Source organism: Malaclemys terrapin, chromosome 1 (assembly GCF_027887155.1).
Source record: "Malaclemys terrapin pileata isolate rMalTer1 chromosome 1, rMalTer1.hap1, whole genome shotgun sequence".
NCBI classification, from domain to species: domain Eukaryota; kingdom Metazoa; phylum Chordata; order Testudines; family Emydidae; genus Malaclemys; species Malaclemys terrapin.
The window spans coordinates 185,222,965-185,242,209 of NC_071505.1; the positions used below are offsets into that span (position 1 = coordinate 185,222,965).

A 19,245-nucleotide genomic window follows, 5' to 3' on the forward strand; every position below is an offset into this window, starting at 1 on the left:
CATTTCAATGCTTTCGAGATTGGGAATGAGACAAAGCTGTTCCTGTGATTCTTGCACAGCTCCATAGAATACTCCTCCTGGAGAATGAGTTGGATTGTATGACAAGGACACCAGCTGGAATGGGCCAGTGCTCTTTCTAATATACTTGGCAGGTGGGCCTTGCTCACATGCTCAGGGTCTAACTGGTTGCCATAAGTGGTGTGAGGAAGGAATTTTCACTAGAAGCAGATTGGCCATGCCCTTTGTTTGTTTTGCCCATCTCTGCAGCATGGGGTACAGGTTGCTTACTAGGATCATCTGGATATAGCTCGTGAAATCAATCCCCTGCCATTGTAGGTGCCTTAGGCATTAGTGCTCCTGAGTCCTTCCTGTTCTCTGCATGTCGCACACAACAGTTTAGTCTCCTCAGGGCTGCAATACTTCAGTCTAATCCAGGATATTGGGCTCAATGCAGGGGTAACTGTTGGTGGTCTCTGATATACAGAAGTCAGACTAGTTGATCTGATGGTCTCTTCTGGCTTTAAACTCTATGACCTCATTTTGACCAAAGCTATAGGTGGACATTTGCTCCCAAATTGTAAAAGCCTGGCACCAATCAAGGGTCTAAGTCTGGATAGGGCTGGCTGGGAATCATGCAGATTGTTCTGATGCAACCGAGGGCAGCTACTGCCGAACCTCAGTACCCTGCACTTGTCCTAGCTACCACTTGCAAACTAGTATTTCCTCCTGCAGTACATCAGGGTCTGCTTCAATCTGCCGTGTGACCCGTATTCTTTTGTATAGCAGCTGGCAGGAGCCAGGATTGCGAGTTGACTTTTCTGATGACTCGGAATACCCTCAGCTTTCCTTAGCTTCCTACTGTATAATCTGTACATCAGGGCGCGGTGCCCCACAGCAGTAGGTGAGGACGACAGCTCACAAGATCTGTGGACTATCTGCCCTGCTGCCCTGAGTGAAGATGAGAAGGGGAAGCAGTGCTGAGATGATTTATTCATTTATGTCTTCTTTAGGAGTGTTTCTCTTCTTTAGGAAGGGCTGGAGAGGGAAGCTGTGCTCAGAAATGGCTCTCAAAATATTTCAGTTGGTGGCAATCGCTCTGTCCACAAAGAGGCTGGGCGTATTGTCTCCCCTCCCCCACATGGGCTCCTTCTAGGTCTCTCAAGGAAGGAGCTGGCCTGGGGCTTAAGGATGAGCTTCTTAATAGCACTACCCCACTTTACTGCATGTGATCCACATGGGCCAGATGGGTCTGTTTCCACTAGAGGCCCTGGCCTAGGATATCAATACATATTCCTTTGAGAGGCCTGTTACAGAAGTGGCAGCAGAGCGGGGAGGTGGGCCCAAAGGCCCTTTACCGCACGCTCTGGTGTTGGCAGTGTCTATGCTGTGACCCATGGAGAAGCAGAGGGGGAGGAGGCATCTAAGCTCCACAGTCAGAGGGGTGGCTGCTGGATGGGTGGGTGGATGCTGGGTGGGCTCCAGGAACTCAGACATGATCTTCCATCTGGCGCACTGTCCTTCTGGCATTGCTCTCCTCACGGAGATGGGGGAAAGAGGCCAGTCCTGCTTCAGGGAGGGGGCTGAGATGACTCTGCCTAGCCTGGGTTGAGTGGGAGACTGCCCTTTGCCCACAGAGCTGGCCAAGTTCCCCAGTGACTGATTTAGCATGAAGTCTAAAGTGCTAATTCAGCAGAACATTTAAGTACATGTTTAACTTTAAACATGTGGGTGAATCCATTCCTATTCAGTAAAGCACTTAAGAATGTGCTTAAGTGCTTTGCTGAATCAGGGCTTAAATCGACTAATCCTTTAGCAATAGAATGTAACATTTAAATAGTACTTTTCATCTGTAGAGCCGCAGAGGTGGTATCTTCATGTCTAGGTGGAAGCACACTGGTGGAGTAGTGGCAAGAAATTTGTCCTGCCAGTACCTCAGCTTTACTTTTTCTATGGATGAATGGAGGTCTACAGGACTCTCAATCTGCCACCTTTGACAAGCACTGAAGTAAAGTTCATGATATTGACAAAGCCACATCAGACTGTTTCCCAGCTTCTTGTAATTTTGTGTTTGCTTTGCTGTCATTTGAGGGCAGGAGTTAAAGAAGAATTGCCTAATTTCCAGATGTAAAGGAAAATATAGGGAGGTAGGGAAATGACACAAGTCATAGTTCAAGGTAAAAGATCAAGTGATCTGAGAAAAACTGTCTGAAGAAAACCTGTTTTCTAGGTTATTTTCTCTCAGATGAGGAGTTTCAAAGAATGTGGTATATTACTTGTTGAGAGAAAACTGGAACTTACCTTTAGAGGACCTGGGGAGTTTGTTCTGATCACATTCTAGAAAGTGAATATATGTCTTTGTAAGTGTTGTAAAAGTTATGGAATGACTGAAGGTAAAGATGGCTCAGTCACCACTTATGTGGAAAAAAGGGATCTCAACAATAGCTTCATGCAGGTTTAGGGAAGAGCTCATTGTAAGGATTGGGCACTTAGGCAAGGAAGACTATGAAGTGGTTTTCAATGGATTCTCCTTCTATTGTAGCCTAGAGACCAGATCTTGGGTTGATGTAAATAAGACAAGTTCCATTGACTTCAGTTGAGCTAGGCCAAATTACACCAGCTGAGTATCTGGCCCCATATTTTACATTAATAGTGAAGCATTGTCCTTACCAACCCTCTCAAGCTGTGGTTTTCTTTCATCTCTGTAGGTTTTAGTTAATCCTTCTGAGTTATTATTCGCATTGTGTAGTGCCCAAAGGGCCTCCTCATTCACTGTGATTGGAAATAATATTTTTGAGTCATGGGTGGCATAACCATAATAATTAAAATTTACATAATGACTTTCATTCTCAAACACTGTATAAATATTGACTATTTAATTCTTACCACAGATCGATGAGGCAGGTAAGTATTATTCATCTATTTATTGACACCAATACCTTCTATTATCACCTTCCTGAATCTGAGTTTCCCAAATCCTTCTATGGACTATTTCCACTGTACCAGTTATATGTGGATATTTTAATAGATATCTGTAGTTTTCTGATTTTCCTTTAGTAAAATATTATAGTTAATATTAATCTCTCTTTTGGATTATATGTAATACAAAGGTTTTGACCATTTAATTTCTCTGTGCCTCAGTTCCCCATTTGTAAAATAAAATAAAAAATAATAATAATAATACTTTATTTCTTTTACCATTGTGTGTACATTGCAAAGTCTTAAAGGCATGGACAGTTTTACAATGTGGATGTAGATCATATTGGGGCTCTGATCTTGGTTGAGGCCTCTAGGCATTACTGCAACAAAAATACATGCATTGATAAATAAAAATAACACAGTAATAGTGACCACTTGCTGTCATCAAAGACTCCAGTCATACTTCTTTTCTCAAGATTTCTTGTGCAGACCCTGATTTCCAGAGCAAATTCCTATTTGGATAAATACATTCCATCTACCTTAATTCCGTGTGCAGTTTCAAGGGATTAAGGCATTTTTCTTTGCTTCCTGTCCCAAACTGTCATGTACCGTTACACTGTGCTCTTAAATACATGTCCTGTTTCATTCCATGGTTGAATACAGTTCAGTGGTGGTTGAAAGATTCCTGTATATCTAGTTAGTAAAGCATTCAGGGATCCTTTAGAACGAAAGATGCTATAGAAATATAAAATGCTATTAATTATTATTATTCTAATACATGGCCACTAGCACTTTATGAACTATCCCAATCCATAAAAATATTGCTGTGGTTTAACAAAAGGTCTTGGGAATATTAGCTTTAAATTGGAAGGATGTATTTTGACAATAGAACATTGTTACTATCGACTTACTTGCATTATGAAGCATTATCATCTTTGCATTGTGGCATTATTGAGAATCTGGCCTCCAAATTTGCTAAAATTGCTAAACATTCCCCATTACGCTTTCACACTAATCAACATTAAAAGAGTAAATCCTTTAATTTTTCATTAAGAAAAGTTTATATTACCACTAATGAGCTATTCATTGGAGTGTGTTATTTAAGTAATGATAGTCAAGTACATTTAACTTCCTATGTCTTTGCCTTGACCTTTTAACTCCTTTAACTGATCATTACCTAACTGTAAAATCCCCCAAATGGGTCATTAATGCTTAAATAGATTTCTCTTGCTATTGCTAGAATATACTCTGGGAGCAGAATGGTGTCTAAAGAGATACTTGTTTGTGAGTGCCTTACTGTGTATGAAGATAAAGAAATACCAAATAAAAATGAAGTTAGTGCAATGAATAATGATTTGCTATACTTACTAATAAATGACCGAGGGAGTACCGCACATTCTTTCCTGTTCCACAAAGGACGACTCATCAGTCTTGGGTGTCAGAGCACATGCAGCTCTCATCAGCAGCATCATGTAGATTCTAATACACAGCATCAACCATGTCTCAGGTAACCTCTAAGTGGATGTGCTAAACTACAGAACCAAGTGAGTAGCTCATGGAAGCAGCTACTATAATTTTGGCATAGGAAACCTTGCCCTTCACAGCTAAGTCAGCACAGAAGTCATGAGTTAAAGTGGAGTTAGTGGAGGCTGCAATGAGAATTGGAGCATGGAGACTCAACATATGATTCACCAAGGCAAGCAGTGAAGGCAAGACGGTCAATGCCAACCCAAATTAGTGGCATCGTCCACTGCCAGGTTAAGAGATTAATAGACAGACCAATTATTCATCATCTGCCATAAACTGTATTCTAATATTCTTTCTCTCATTAGAACACACTGTAGGACCTTGGACTGAGGGATGTGAAAGTAGATGTGACTACATGCAAGCCATCTTTACTTTAATCCATTCATTTGCAAGTTAGTCAGATCATGGTGAATAAATGACTCCTGACCAGCAATAGAATCATAGAATATCAGGGTTGGAAGGGACCTCAGCAGGTCATCTAGTCCAGCCCCCTGCTCAAAGCAGGACCAATCCCCAGACAGATTTTTACCCCAGTTCCCTAAATACTTAAGGGCTTTGAGCAGTGAAGGTGTCAAAAGGCATATTTCCATTTTAATACCAGTTCTTCATTTCAGATGTTATATTAGGTTTTAGCTGTTGTCATTGTCTTTTTGCAGAAAAAATCAGTTAATCTAAAAAGACTTTTTTAAAAATATTCATGCAAAGAAAATAAAGCTTGAGGTATAAACAAGATACACAGTGGAGAAAATGATAATGGTATGTAGCACTGATCAAACTAAGATCTTTAATAAGTGCTACATAGCCAGAAGTTCTGAATTCAATTAAATTCAACTCTGTGCCTATTTAAGATGGTGAAACTCTTCTTTCTTGTTATGCAGCAACTGTTTCTTTGCCATGTTGCTTACATTTAATAAACCCGCCAATCTGCTTATATTGTACATGCACCTCAGTTTGCTTTAAGAAGGCCATTTAACCTCTTCTCAAACACTCCAAAAGTACTCATTTGTATATAGATACATCATCATCTGCTTTGATAGGGCTTGATGTATACTCCTTCAGTGATAAAATTCCAGCTGACTTGCAGGAAAGGAGCAGTCTTATGCTTCATTCTGCAATCAGCCAGGGCAAGGGATAATGTAAATCAGTTATGAGACATTGAATCATCCTCTGATATGGCCCAAAAGTTTTATGAGAAAATTAATGTATGAAGTGTGCACCCCAAGGCTCTCGCTTACTGGGGACCCATCAAACAAAAGGATCTGTTTATTTCTGTGAGATGCTAAAATGAATTTCTAAGATTGCCCTCCTAAATCTGGGGCGGGCAAACTTTTTAGCCTGAGGGCTGCATTGGGTTTCCAAAATTTGTATAGAGGGTCAGTTAGGGGAGGCTGTGCCTCCCCAAACAGCCAGGCATGGCCCAGCCCCCGCCCCCATCCGACTTCTCCTGCTTCTCGTCCCCTGAAGGCCACCTGGGACTCCTGCCCCATCCAATCCACCCTGTTCCCTGCCCCTGACTGCTCCCTGCCACCCCATCCAACCTCTGCTCTCATTCCTGACGTTCCCCCCCCCAGGACCTCTGCCCCATCCAACCACCTCTTCTCCCTGTCCCGATTGCCCCCAGAACCCCTGCCCCCGACTGCCCCCTGCCACCCCATCCAAATTCCCCCCTCCTTCCTGACTGCTCCCTGGGAAGCCCTGCCCCTATTCAACCCCCCTGTTCTCCGCCCTCTGACCGCCCCGATCCCTATCCACACTCCCGCCCCCTGACCACCACCCTGAATTCCCCGTCCTCTATCCAACCCCCCCGCTTCCTTACCGCGCTGCCTGGAGCACCGGTGGCTGGCGGCGCTACAGCTGCGCTGCCCAGAGACCAGGACAAGCAGCCGTGCCACCTGGCTGGAGCCAGCACAGAACACCGGGTCAGGCCGCGGCTCTGCAGCTGTGCTGCCCCAGGAGCTTGCAGCCCTGGCTCCCAGAGCATTGCGCCAGCAGCAGGGCGAGCTGAAGCTGCGGGGGAGGGGGAACAGCAGGGGAGGGGCCAGCCTCCCGGTACAGGAGCTCAGGGCCGGGCAGGAGGGTCCAACGGGCCAGATGTGGCCTGTAGGCAATAGTTTGCCCACCTTTGTCCTAAATACATGAGCTACTTATGCAATCTATACACCTTATCCACCAGGACAATCTTTACAACATGATACCATCAGTGACATGTGCAATCTCAAAGCCGCGACTTAAACTGTGGGTCTCTTGACCAATGATTTCTCACTAATTACCAGAAATGCCTCTTCCCATAAGAGATGTGCTTTATTATTTGTTCTGACTAATGTCACTATAAGATAGATCTTTATGATGAGGGAAGATTTATGATTCAGGAGACATTTAGATTTCTCTTTTCTGTTCAGGAAACTGTAAGAGGTTAAAAGTACAATGTAGCATGAGCTCATCAAATAAAAATGGAATGGTAAAACTGCTCCCCGAGATGTATTTGTATATGCATGTACATTGTTACAGAACAGAAAATCCAGAAATGAGGGAAGGAAAAGTACTCATTTCATTCGTACCTTCCTCTCCCATGGGCAATTACTTTGGCATAAAAAGCATCATCAGGTGTGACCAGCTGTAAAAAGGCATGGGTTACTACTGTGGCATTGCTATGGGAGAGGAAGGACTTCATGCAGAGAATATGATGCTTGCTCTGTTATGCAGGTTGACCACTAGCTAAGACTGGTATATTGGCAGACATGCCATTATCCTAACAGATGGTCATGACTAGGGGAAGCCAAAATATTATAATCAGGAATCCTACTGTCAAGTATATTTTAGGCTCTATCTAGGAACAGCTGCCTGTCCCTTGTGAGCAGCCATATTAATGGCTAATGTGACACACCATTATTACTCCAGCCGAGAGCTGGATTAACTTTAAAAATCAGATAATTTTGGATTAGACTGTACAGCACCAAAAGGAATAAGAATAAAATCTCCATTCTTTGTTGAAGGCGCTATGAAACTCACTACAACCAAGTTCTGTGGGATAGTCCAATTTCCTCTGAATAGATTACAAAATTTAATTAGTACACAATGCTTGGTTTGGCCAAAGGCCATGTAACAGCCCTTCGAAACACATTCTGTTGAGAATAAAGTCTTTTATGCCTTCAGGTAGACTTTTCAGGAGGGTAAAACTGCCCAAACTGGAAGGGACAAATACTACTCCAAAATACTAGCAAAGACAGTTATTAAGGCCTTGATTCAACAAGGTATTTAAGCTTGTGAATACCTGTAAGCATGTGAGTACTCCCACTGAAGTCTATGAGATCATTCATGTGCTTAACGCTACACTAGCGCCCAGAACCTTACCGAATCAGGGCCTAAACACCTAAAGTGTTCCTCATTTGGAACCTAATTCAAAGCCCAATAATGTCAATGGGAGTCTTTCTAGTGACTTCAATAGGCTTTGGTTCAGGTCCTTGGTGAATCACCTTTCTTTTTAATTTGTAACACATTGAATGCCCATGAAAGTTTCCAGCTGAGGGCTATGTGCTAGTTTTCAAATAAACACATTCTGAGCCTTAAGAATCATGATTAACCTGGAGTTTATATGCATAAAAAAGGCTGTTTCCGCAGCTTTGTGCATTCTGGTCACCATAACTTCTTGATATGTTACATCATTTTTCCTCTTCTACTTTTTACATAAGTTGTGGAGCATACAAATAATGAAGGAAGCCATAAAAAGCCCATACAACAGCTGTAAATGTTACACAATAGTAAATTCAAATAGAAAAATCCATGTTGGTGTTTTTGTTCCAACAACTCTCTAATGAAGGACATTCACCAACAATGCCTGCAAAGTGATTCTGAAAGAGAAGAGATCAGGACAGAACTGCATATACCCCTAATTTGTGTGTGCAGTTCTTAAACAGGATGGTAAATCCAACTCTGATCTCCCTTTCAATCTATGGAGCCCAATCACTTTTAAATAACCAAGACAACTCATTCCCCTATCTTCCCTGTTGACAGCAACATTTACAGTCCCTCTGCATGCATCTTCCTTTATGTTGACTATTAGCTTGTCAGAACAAATGTTCAATTACAATCTTCATACAATTTAATCAACAATCAAACTTCAGGAAAAATATATGAAGCCTTAATAACCTTGGGTTTTTTCCCTCCAAAACTATTTCAGGATTTTGCTGAATCTATATTTACTTTCAAAATTAAAGTATTATCTAGTGACCTGAAAAAATCTGTATACAGTATTTAAATCCATATAAAAAGATTTGTCTATAATTTATAGTGAACGCTACATACAAAAATGTTCTGTATACTTAGATTATAGGCTATAAACCAGACTTAATCTCCTTAAAAGTAGGCACTTAAAATACCCTGTGTTTTGGTCAAAAGTAGTTACAGTAGTCAAATTTTGGCTACTGAAAGACTTTAATAAAATTCTTGTTTGCAATATACCTATCAGATCCTAAATACTGCTATGCTGAACAAGTTATCTGGTATTCCTATTTTGGAATGGAAGTCAATAAGTAGCTTCTGTCTTTCTTGTTCTTCCTTATCTGCACCACTTCAAGGAAAGATATGATACAGGCTTGTAGACAACAATTGCAATTTTCCTCCCAGAATAGACCCCAACTACTGTATCTCATGCTCTGAAGAGGAAGCTTATTAACCCTTTTTATCATACATTGCTTTAAATGGAAAAATAGTATTCCAGTTCACTTTAACAGGTTGCTAAAGAAAGCCAGCAGAATTTTGGATGATGCTAACCACTTTTGAGTAGGCCCTAAGTCCTAGTAGCTGTTTCTTTTATTGTGCTTTAGTTTATTTGTGAATTACAGTGATCTGGGATGGACTATACTTTTCTTCACCCTTTAGAAGTCATCCTGAGCCACAGCAACTATCTTCCATTACACGAACACCAGACAGCATATGTGGATGTAGGCCCCATCCTATTTGCTCCTGAGCCAACAAGATCTGTCCATAATGTGCTGGCTGATTCAACAGGCACTTTATGTCTCTTTAAAGCCCATTACTTATTTCCCTGAATATCCAGGGTAAGGAGGAGGTGGTGGACACTGTACTGAAGTCTGTGGAGTTGGAGTGTAAGGTGGAGGTAGGTCTGCTGCGTATTCCATCTCATATTCATAACTATAAGGTGGAGGAGCCACTGAAAGTGAAAGAGAAGCAGAATTAGTTTGAAAAGTATAATTTAACCATATCAATATTATTTAGGTGGGGAAGGTTTCCAGTAGCAAATAGCTCTGCGCATTGTGGGACAAAGCCTGAGGTCTTCTCTGAGGTTCCCGGCCAATGGGAACTGGGAGGGGTGGTGCCTGTGGGTGAGAGACGCGTGGAGCTGCATGTGCGCCTCCGCCTAGGAGCCAGACCTGCTGCTGACTGTTTCCAGGACGCTGATGGGGAGCCGCCCTGAGTGCCCCCAAATCTGGAGTCCCTTCCTGCACCCTAAACTCCTTATCCCTGGCCCCACCCCAGAGCCTGCACCCCCAGCCCTGACCCCCTCCTGCACCCCAACCCCCTGCCCCAGCCCTGAGCCCCCACAAACCCAGAGCCCCCTCCTGCAGCCCAATCCCCTCATCCCTAGCCCCACCCCAGAGCCCTGACCCCCTCCCGCACTGAAACTCCCTGCCCCAGCCTAGAAGTCCCTCCCATACCCTGAACCCCCCCATTCCCAGCCCCACCTCGCAGCCCTCACCCCTGCACCAGCCCTGAGCCCCTCCCACACCCCTCATCCCCAACTCTGTTGGGTCGCGGGCATCAACAATTTTCATCAACTGGGTTGCCAGAAAAAAGTTTGAAAACTACTGCCCTAGTGTGTGGTTCTTCACAGCCCCATGTCTCATCATGGAGATGTCCCACCTCCCCAACTTGAGGCTACATTGATAAGAGGTTGGACTGCCTGATGATAGTGAGAGGATGTGAACCCAGGCTGTGTGCAATGCAGAGGAAAATCAGATCCTAGTGCAAAGGAGAGATAATGGCACTTCCCCAAAATCTACTCAGAGCTGAAGTTGAGACAGAAGGAAGAGATTTCCATAGCTTGCCACCTATCTCAAAGACAGCTCCTAGGTAGGGTGGGAGAAATAGTTTCTCAGAGTCTGCGCCATCCTCCAAAAACTGCTTTTGCTGAAGCACAGAGCCTCCCCCTGGAAGGATATTCATATCAGGGACAGGGAAAATGGAGAACTAAAATGTCCATTCATCTCCAGCAGGAGACAAGGATGAAACACAGTGAGAAAAGAGGTCTAGAGACCTCCATTTTGTTTTTGCATACTAACTTTGCTCTTTAGCAATTCATGATTGAGAATCGTAATGAGTACTAGAATACTCTATTACTCAACTCTCTATGTTATGCAAAGCAATGTTTCTATAATGAGGATGATTATAGCTAAGTTTCGTGCAGCTGGAAAGAATGGGAGTGAGGGGGAAGATAGATACATTGAGTACATGACACTGCAATATGGACACATGCACAAATACTAACTATGTAGTGGAACGGGGAGATTGTCAGGCAAAAATAGTATAGTCTGGAGTGGCATTATCTTTGCTGCTGAACCCAAGTATGGTACAGAATCCCATTTCTAAGGCAAGGGGAATTCCTGTAGTGCAGCATGACTGATTTTATTGTTCATAAAATATATAAACACAAAACCCTTATTAGGGTAATTTCAATAAAGTTGCCAAAATTAGAGCGTAAAATAAGATACTAGCCCAGGTCATACAACTGATATTTTTTTTGTAGGCTGTAAGCTCTTCGGTGCAGGGATTGCCTCTAAGCATGTGAATACAAACATTTAATAATATTTAAAAAGCGCTTGTACATTTTCACAGACAGTTCTTAGCATTAAGGACTTAATCCTGCCAAGTGTTAAGAGCCTTCTACTCCCACCCCTGGAATTTGCAGGAGGCACATAAGATGTTCCAGGAATGGGCCCTTCAGTGTACTTTATGTGATTCTACTGTTTCCATGCCACAAGGAGTATTTTTATCTTGAAAAGATTTTGTTTACAGGACCTGGCCAATCTCCTACTTACACATCAGCTTTTTTTAATTTTATTTTATTTTAAAAAGACCTGTCCTTAAAAAAATATTCACCAAAGCAATTTCCCTAATCTGATATCTGGAAAATCAACTGCATGGTACTTTCACATTCTCCTGAGACAATATAACAAGATCTCCCTCTCTCTCTCGGTCATGGCTTCTTGTGCTGTTTTTCAGCCTTATTGTATCACAGGTATCCATTTCTGATATTGGAACATACCCCTATAAACGGGGTTGGTGGTTATCAAATGCCCTGGCTTCACTTTGACATGAAACCAACATGATAGACAACTGATTGCCTTGCATGCCCTGCCATCATGATCATTATTCCTTAAGTAACACAAAGCCATTAAGAAAGGGCTGGATGGTGGAAAACTAGAATATATTTAGTTTAGTAGCATTTGTATTTTCCATAGCAAACCATGCACAGTATTTTAGGGATTGACTACGTAGCCTGTAACTTGGAAATGAAGTGTATATTTTAATATTAATGTTCATGTGTTTGAAATAAAATTTATTATTCTTTACTAAGCATTCAAAAGGGTTCTAGGTGCGTCAGAGAAGCAAGAGGAGACAATTTCTGCTCCAAGGAGCCTACAAGAGAAGGTCTGGGGAAATGAACTTTGTGGGGTGTGTGGCTCAGCAAACCGTTCAGAGGGGGATGTGGATCAGCAAAATCTGCCCTCTGATATGATCTGGGTGGAACAATGCAAAATGATCCACATCGAGATTTCCTCTTCCAAAACCCCTTGCAGTTGTGAATTCAGGCCAATCTGCAACGTTAGGTTTCCAGAAGCTTGAGATGCAGAAACTATTAAATTATTTAAACACTTCCTTTCCATTGTATAGACCTTCCCCAAGCACGGAAACCACACCCACCCAGCTCTTGAACATTTGATGGGATGGCAGGGTGCACTTTACACTGCTCTGGAGTAGTTGTTGAAGTATCTTAGGGTATGTCTACACTGCAATTAGATTTCCATGGCTGGCCTGTGCTAAATGACTCAGGCTCGTGGGGTTGCTTAGTTGTAGTGTCGACATTTGGGCTCAGGCTGGAGCCTGGGCCATGGGACCTTGCAAGGTGGAAGGGTACAAGAACTCGGGTTGCAGCCCGAATCCGAATGTCTGCACTGTAATTAAACAGCCCCGCGAGCCCAAGTCCATTGGCACAGACCAGTTTTAATTGCAGTGTAGACATGCCCTCAGTTATTGGGAACAGCTGTCCTTTGTTGACATCTTTATTTTACTGACTATGAACCAAGAGTGGCTGTAATCTCCCCATTCAATGGCTGCACTTAACTAAACTCTTCTTATTGTAGTCAAGAGGGGCACCGACCACCTGTGACCACAACACCCCTAATCCTGGCCTGGAGAGGAGGCCTGAAGATGGGGAGGGAGGTGTTGGAGAGTGAGCCTGGTCCACACTCAACCTGTAGCAGAGGATCCTGTCCTGGGGGGGGGGGGGGGGGGCTTGGCTCCCTGTTCTGGGTGTTGCAATGGGGTGGCCAGGGTTGCAGCACCACTCAGGTTTGCGGCATTAGTGGGGGGTTCATGATTTCTGTGGGTAAAATTGACTCCATGAACCCCCACTAAAATTGCCACTGCTATGAAATCATAATGATTAAAGAAGATAGCTCTATTATGAACATTTCCTATGGAATTCTTTGGCAATCTTATGAAGGAGTAACTTTGCATCCTCACCTGGATAGGTGCTGATGGTGTTGATGTGCGTAGTCCTGATGATCCCTACTCGCGTCCCACGGTTGTTCTTCATGCACATGCAGATACAGATGGCGATGCCGGCAATCACTCCCATTATAAATACGATACCAAATACAATCCCTGCTATTGCTGTGCCTCTGCAATGTAAGAGGAAATATGCAGTCAGTTTCAGCCAAAGGCAGTTTAAAGAAAGAAATCCTTTCCTCTTCAGCGTTCCTCATTTTAAACAAAAATGCGTATTGATTATTGGAAATACCACAGAAATCAACCCATCACAGCATCTAAACAAACATGAAGATCCCAGACACACACAAAATGAGACAGTTAATTCAAAGTCACTTAGAACATTGAGCCAGGTCATTCTCCTGATTTACTGTATGTTAAATTGTCTCATTCCAGGGCAGGCATAAATGACTTAAATATTGTGCAGGACATTTTCTCCTCCACCCCTTTATGCAGTTTTTCCCCTAGAAGGAAAATCACTGTTCTTTTCTCTTTAGAAAAAGGTCAAGTTTCCCATAGTAATTCCAAGGGCATCCCAAGGTGCTGGCATGGTATGTTTCCATCTGCACTGTTCTGGTCTTTGCTATATTTTGGGTCAGAACGTTTTTTTAGTACACAGAATTGTGTACTTATCCAACTCCAGATTTAGAAGAACCTTCTCTATTGTGAACAATAAGAAACAAATTCAATTTGGTCATTCTTTCCCACATCTTCTGGTGCATCCAGCATGTATACTTGCACAATGATTAAAACAAAACAACAGTCATAGAGGCTCAATTTACCCATTACCTTTCCCCCCACAGTGATTAATCAGACAGTAGTTCCAAACCATTTGGAAGAAGGAAGCCCTGTTGCACTTACACTTTGGGTCAAAATTCTTCTTTTAGGTATACATGAAGAGCTCCTGATATTGAAGCCCAACATTAGCCCTTATGATACACCCTGGCTCACTCAGTCTTGTTATTCTGCGCAATCAGTGAAGCATGCACAACCTGCGAGATAGGCATTGATAGTCGTGACTTTTACAAAGAGAAACCGCAGTTTACTGAATATTTTTATTCTGTGCATCATTTTACTTTCAAACCAGGATTCTAGATAGCAACCTTGTGGATACTGTTATGTATATTTTATGTCTTCTAATTTGATACTTTGTCAATAACAAATAAGCTACAATAGGATATCTTGCAATGCAGAGAATAAAGAAAGCATTGCGAAAACCTGAAAGTCATAAATAAAACAGGGTTTATAATGTGTTGGTTTTCAGACACAAGTGTCAGCCCTGGAATGCATTTCAAACTGCTGAGTGCCCAGCTGCTTCAGTTGAAGTCAATGGTACTGCAAGAGCCCAACACTTCTGAAAATCAGACCATTTATTCAGGTGTCTACATATGGATCCAGGGGCCTCTCTAGATCCACAAAAGGGACTTAGGCTCAGTGTTTTGTGCCCAAGTGAGGCATCCAGGCTCTTTATACAGTAAAGTGGGAGACTCAGGTGCCTAAGAATGGGAGTCACAGAGGCCATCACACTGAAGAGCTACCTAGGCTAGCCAGAAGGAAATGCTTATGCCCTCAAAGGGAGTTAGATGCCTGACTCCCATCAGGATTCACAGCTGTGAACCCTCTCCTGATGGTAGGCACCTAAGCCAGCTCTTTTTCCGCAAAGAACAGTGGTGGTGGCACCTCCTTATAGCCAATAGCCCAGCGTTTAGAGTGCTTGCTCAGGATGTGGAAACCCAGATTCAAGTCCCCACTCTGCCTGTCTTGAAAGCAGGCCTCCCACATTGCAGGTGTGTCATAGCTATCAGACAGTTGGCTATTCTGAGATGAGTCTCTCTCAATCTCTCCTGTTGAAGCTATTCCACTTTTTTATAAAACATTTGTATGGTTATTAGAGAAGACTAGAATTGGGGTCTCCCAGGACAGTGCCCTAACCACTGGGCTACAGAGTCATTCTCACTGGCCCAATGCATATATAAAGTACTTTATAAAACACTAAGATAAGGGCACTCACCTGGGATGTGGGAGACCCTGGGTTCAAGTACCTGTTCTGAATTACTCAGAGGGGGGATTTAAACCTCAAATTTCTCATGCTCTAACAACTGGACTACTGGGCATAATGGGCACAGTGGCAACTCCTTGTTCTGTAGGGGGCCTGATCCTGTAGACAGCCCCCAGGAACCTCTGCCAGAGAAGGCCCTACAGCTGAGATAGGCAGGGAATTGCCTGGTTTGAGAATCCTGCCAGGATTAGAGCTCAGTGGTATTAGGAATTAGGTGGCTTTGTGCATGCCCACCAACAGAAATGTAGAGGTCTTTACTGGTGGAAACGTAGACACCTAAGGACTTTATTCACCTACAGGGTTAGACAGCAGCTGTGCAGGGGTTCTGAGGGTTGACATTTTTGATTTAGGTGTCTAAAGGTGCTTAAATCTCTTTATTGGTCTAACCCTGTGGAAGCAGAGAAAAGAACTGACAGAAGGGAACTGCAATGCATGACGTTTGTTAGCAAGAGTCAGACTAACTGTAACCCTGATAACGTGAGATTTGTAGAAACGAGGATTGTGTGAGGCGGGTGAGAAAGAACTGTGTAAGAAGTCATGGTGACCTCAGTATAGATAAGGTGTAGAAGACCTTGTGTAGATAAGGTATAGAAAATATTGTATGTTGGCAAGAGTCAAAACAAGTGAGGAAAATGAGATATCAAGATGGCCTATGTATAAACAAAATGCAGCTGTCCCTCATTATTTCTGTAATGAAAGGTATAAATGCTTGCTGTAATTAGTTACCTGAGAGAGACCTGCTTAGCTCTCTCCTCTGCACATGTGAGAGTTAATAAAGCTTCTGACTTGCTGTACCTAAACAAAATAGTGAGAACTCAGTTTTTCTCCAACAATTTGGGGGCTCGTCCGGGATGGCAACGCCCACTGAGGCAACGGCAGCTGCTACGGATCGTTCCCCTTCGAACCCCATGGCGCCACAATAGAGGTAAGAGACCTTTTGAAATCTCTATTGGGGTGTCAGAGGAGGAATGTCCGTGGGGCCGTCTGCCCCTGTTGGGCTCACGCCATCCGAACTTATTGACTGTGCAGCAAGGTCAGATGCTGAGCGGCGTAATAGGGGAATTGTTTGCCGCCCCCTGTAAGCATATGCTAGGTGCATAGGGTTTGCACCTGTATTGAGGAGTTGTTACTGCCTCCGGAGGGGTTTTTACCACCTCAAGTGATGCATCAAGGTACTTGGGAATAGTACCTGGAGGTACTCAGGAGTAGTACCTGGTATAAGGCCTTGGTATGTTGGTGTGTGTAGTCTGTGTGTGTGTGTGTGTGTGTGTGTGTGTGTACACAGTGTGAATTGAGTGTTACCAGAAGACGCCCAGAGTACTCTGCGAAGTCTTTTGGCTCGTGACCAGAACTACTCTAACGCAAGCCCGGTAACTAGAGGATCTTTAGGAGATCCGACCCATGTAGGTTGACTCGGCCTGGCATCGTCCGGCGAGGAGGCTACCTGGGTCTAGGAGTGTGTGCACCCATCTTCCCTTCCCTTTTCCTCTCCATGTGAGCCACTGACAGTCTGACCATCTCACTGGATGCAACAGAGTAAGCGGCGCTTTCTCTCTGAGATTAGCCGACACTCTTTGCTGAAGGGAGGTGTAGGAGGTCATGGCTATCCTCGTTAGTCACTCCTGTGTGAACACACTGTAGGGAGAGTCCTTAGTTTATGAGCTGCTAGTGCGGACAGGGCATCCTTCCCCTTTTTGAGTGTGTGATTGGAAAATGGGTGGGGGACAGTCTAAGTCTTCCCTTTCACCCCCTAAGGGTACCCCAGCTTATTTCATGTACGTACATTATGGCCCGAAAACCTGCAGGTATTTAGATAGTTGGAATCTTTACACGCGTGCAAATCCATCTAAACAATGTCCACTAGAGGGTACCTTTGATTTGGACAAACTTAAATACCTTGGGGAGGCTCTGGCTTCACCGGAAGCCTCTGATGCACAGTGGGAGCAGTTTGTCTGTTGGTGGGAGGAAGCAACGGAGGGACTCCACGAGTCTCGAGTGCGGAGTCTGGAGGACTCCCAGGAAAAGTTGGAAGCTCAAGTGCAGCATTTGCAGCTTGGATGCAGGGCATCCAGCTGTCTTCCCCCTAGGGTGATTCCTTCAGCTCCGGTGTATCCTAATCCCGTTCAAGCAATTCCTTCTGCTCCCCTTTATCCCCAATTAGTTAGATCTGACAGTGAGGAGGAAACTGCTGAGGATATTTTAGATTTTTTCAGTAACATTCAGCAGCAGCAGCCCGTGCTGCCTCCTCCCCCTGCACAGCATGGGTCTGCTAACGAATCTCACCCGGCAGTGCCAGTTTCACCACCGCATGTATCAGCTGCACACATTGTTCTCTCTTCCCCTGGGAGAGAAGCCTCTTCTTCACCACAAAGAGGTGATTCTGAGCCTCCCAGCCCTATAAACTGCTGCCGGAGCCCTGCCGCCGCTGCTACCCCAGGGCTCCGGTGGCTATTTATAGGGCCCAGGGCGGTAGAGGCAGGGGAGCCCCAGACCCTTTAAATAGCCCCTGGAGCCCTGCTGCCAGAGCCCTGGGATAGCAGCGGCAGCTGGGGGCTCCGGCAGCGGTTTAAAGGGCCCGGGGCGGTAGTAGCAGCCGAACCCTGGGCCCTTTAAACTGCTGCCGGAGCCCCCGCTGCTCCTCGGCGGGGGAGAGGGAGGGCACTTATTGGTAGAGGGCGGGCCGGGGCTGGCTCCGACCCCCATCCCCGCCCCTTCCGCCTGAGGCCCCGCCCCTTCCGGGGGCCAGAGCCGGCCCTAACCCAGCCCAGTACTGGTAAGTTCCTATTTCTACTTTCACCCCTGCTATCCATTTTTGTTTCTATTTATGAAGTCAGATTTTGCATTAACGTGGTGTTTAGAGACTAGCTTTTAGACAATTTGTTAGTGACAGCATGAGACATGGAGAAGGAGCTGCCTACACTCAAATGTCTTCTCTGTTCAAGTAGGGGCTGATCCAAAGCCCGCTGAATCAGACCCACGGGTCATGCATTTTACATTATTATGTGAGCCAAGTACTTCATTTGTAAAAAAAAAAAAAAAAAAAAGAAGAAGAAGATTAAGAGGATTTTGAAGAGAGTGTTACAGCATTAAAGTGCTATCTGCTAATCAGCTGAACAGTAAGAACATGCTATTAAGAGGTGCTGGGCCCCCATAGCTCCCACTGACTTCAGCTGGAGCTCTGAGTGCTCTGCACTTCTGAAAATCAGGCTCCAAAAGGCTAAAACTCTCAGAATCAAGTCCTGACATGACTAGTGTGTTGGAATGACTGTTCTGTGGATATGATGTAAAAATAAATACTTGTTCACTTTGTGGATAACCTTTGGTATGGCTACAATGTATAAAGCAAAATCATAAATCTATTTATTTACCCTTCTGACATGGCCAAATCTTTTTCAATGCCATTTTCATGTTCCTGTTCAATTAAATACCCTATAAAGAAATTTATCAACTTTTATATTATAAAATGCATGCTCTCTCTCTCTCTCTTTCACTCAGTACTAAGAGGATACAGATGACATTTTTCATACTATCACCACTGCAAGTTTCATCAAGGCGGAGTGTCTTTAGAGAAAAAGGACAGCAAAGCAAAGGAAGGCCTAGAAACTGCACAGCAGCATCACATAGCAACTAGGAAGATTTGAAGGAAAGAGAAAACTTTGAAGTACAACAGTTTAAAGGAAACCGTATGCAAGGTCCTTCATAGAAAAGATATGGCTAGAGGGGAAAAAATATAGCCATTGAAATAGCGACGGAAAAAGAGTATACAGAAATGTAAAGGGGGGAGAAGAAAAGATTTTTTTTTGTAAAAAAGAGAAATTCCAAAGGACATCCTTGGGGGTAACAATAAAATATTCAAAAGACAAGTTTCCTTCCCCCATCACTAACACCACATTTACATTTTACCAGTCAACATTTCTGCTGGTGCAAGGCCCACAGAATCTTTTCAGATCGTCTGC

The 19,245-nt window shown here is 43.8% G+C and overlaps 1 protein-coding gene across 1 annotated transcript in view; it reads right to left on the reverse strand.

Moving 5' to 3' along the window:
• Positions 1-8,013: 8,013 nt before the first annotated feature.
• CYYR1 (cysteine and tyrosine rich 1) overlaps positions 8,014-19,245 on the reverse strand; it is a 78,325-nt gene continuing 67,093 nt past the window's right edge. The window contains exons 3-4 of the mRNA XM_054047651.1: positions 13,207-13,364; positions 8,014-9,613 (exon numbers count right to left, since the gene is read on the reverse strand). Of these exons, the coding sequence (XP_053903626.1) occupies positions 9,480-9,613; positions 13,207-13,364 (292 nt within the window). The 3' untranslated portion in view covers positions 8,014-9,479. The remainder of the gene's footprint in view (positions 9,614-13,206; positions 13,365-19,245) is intronic.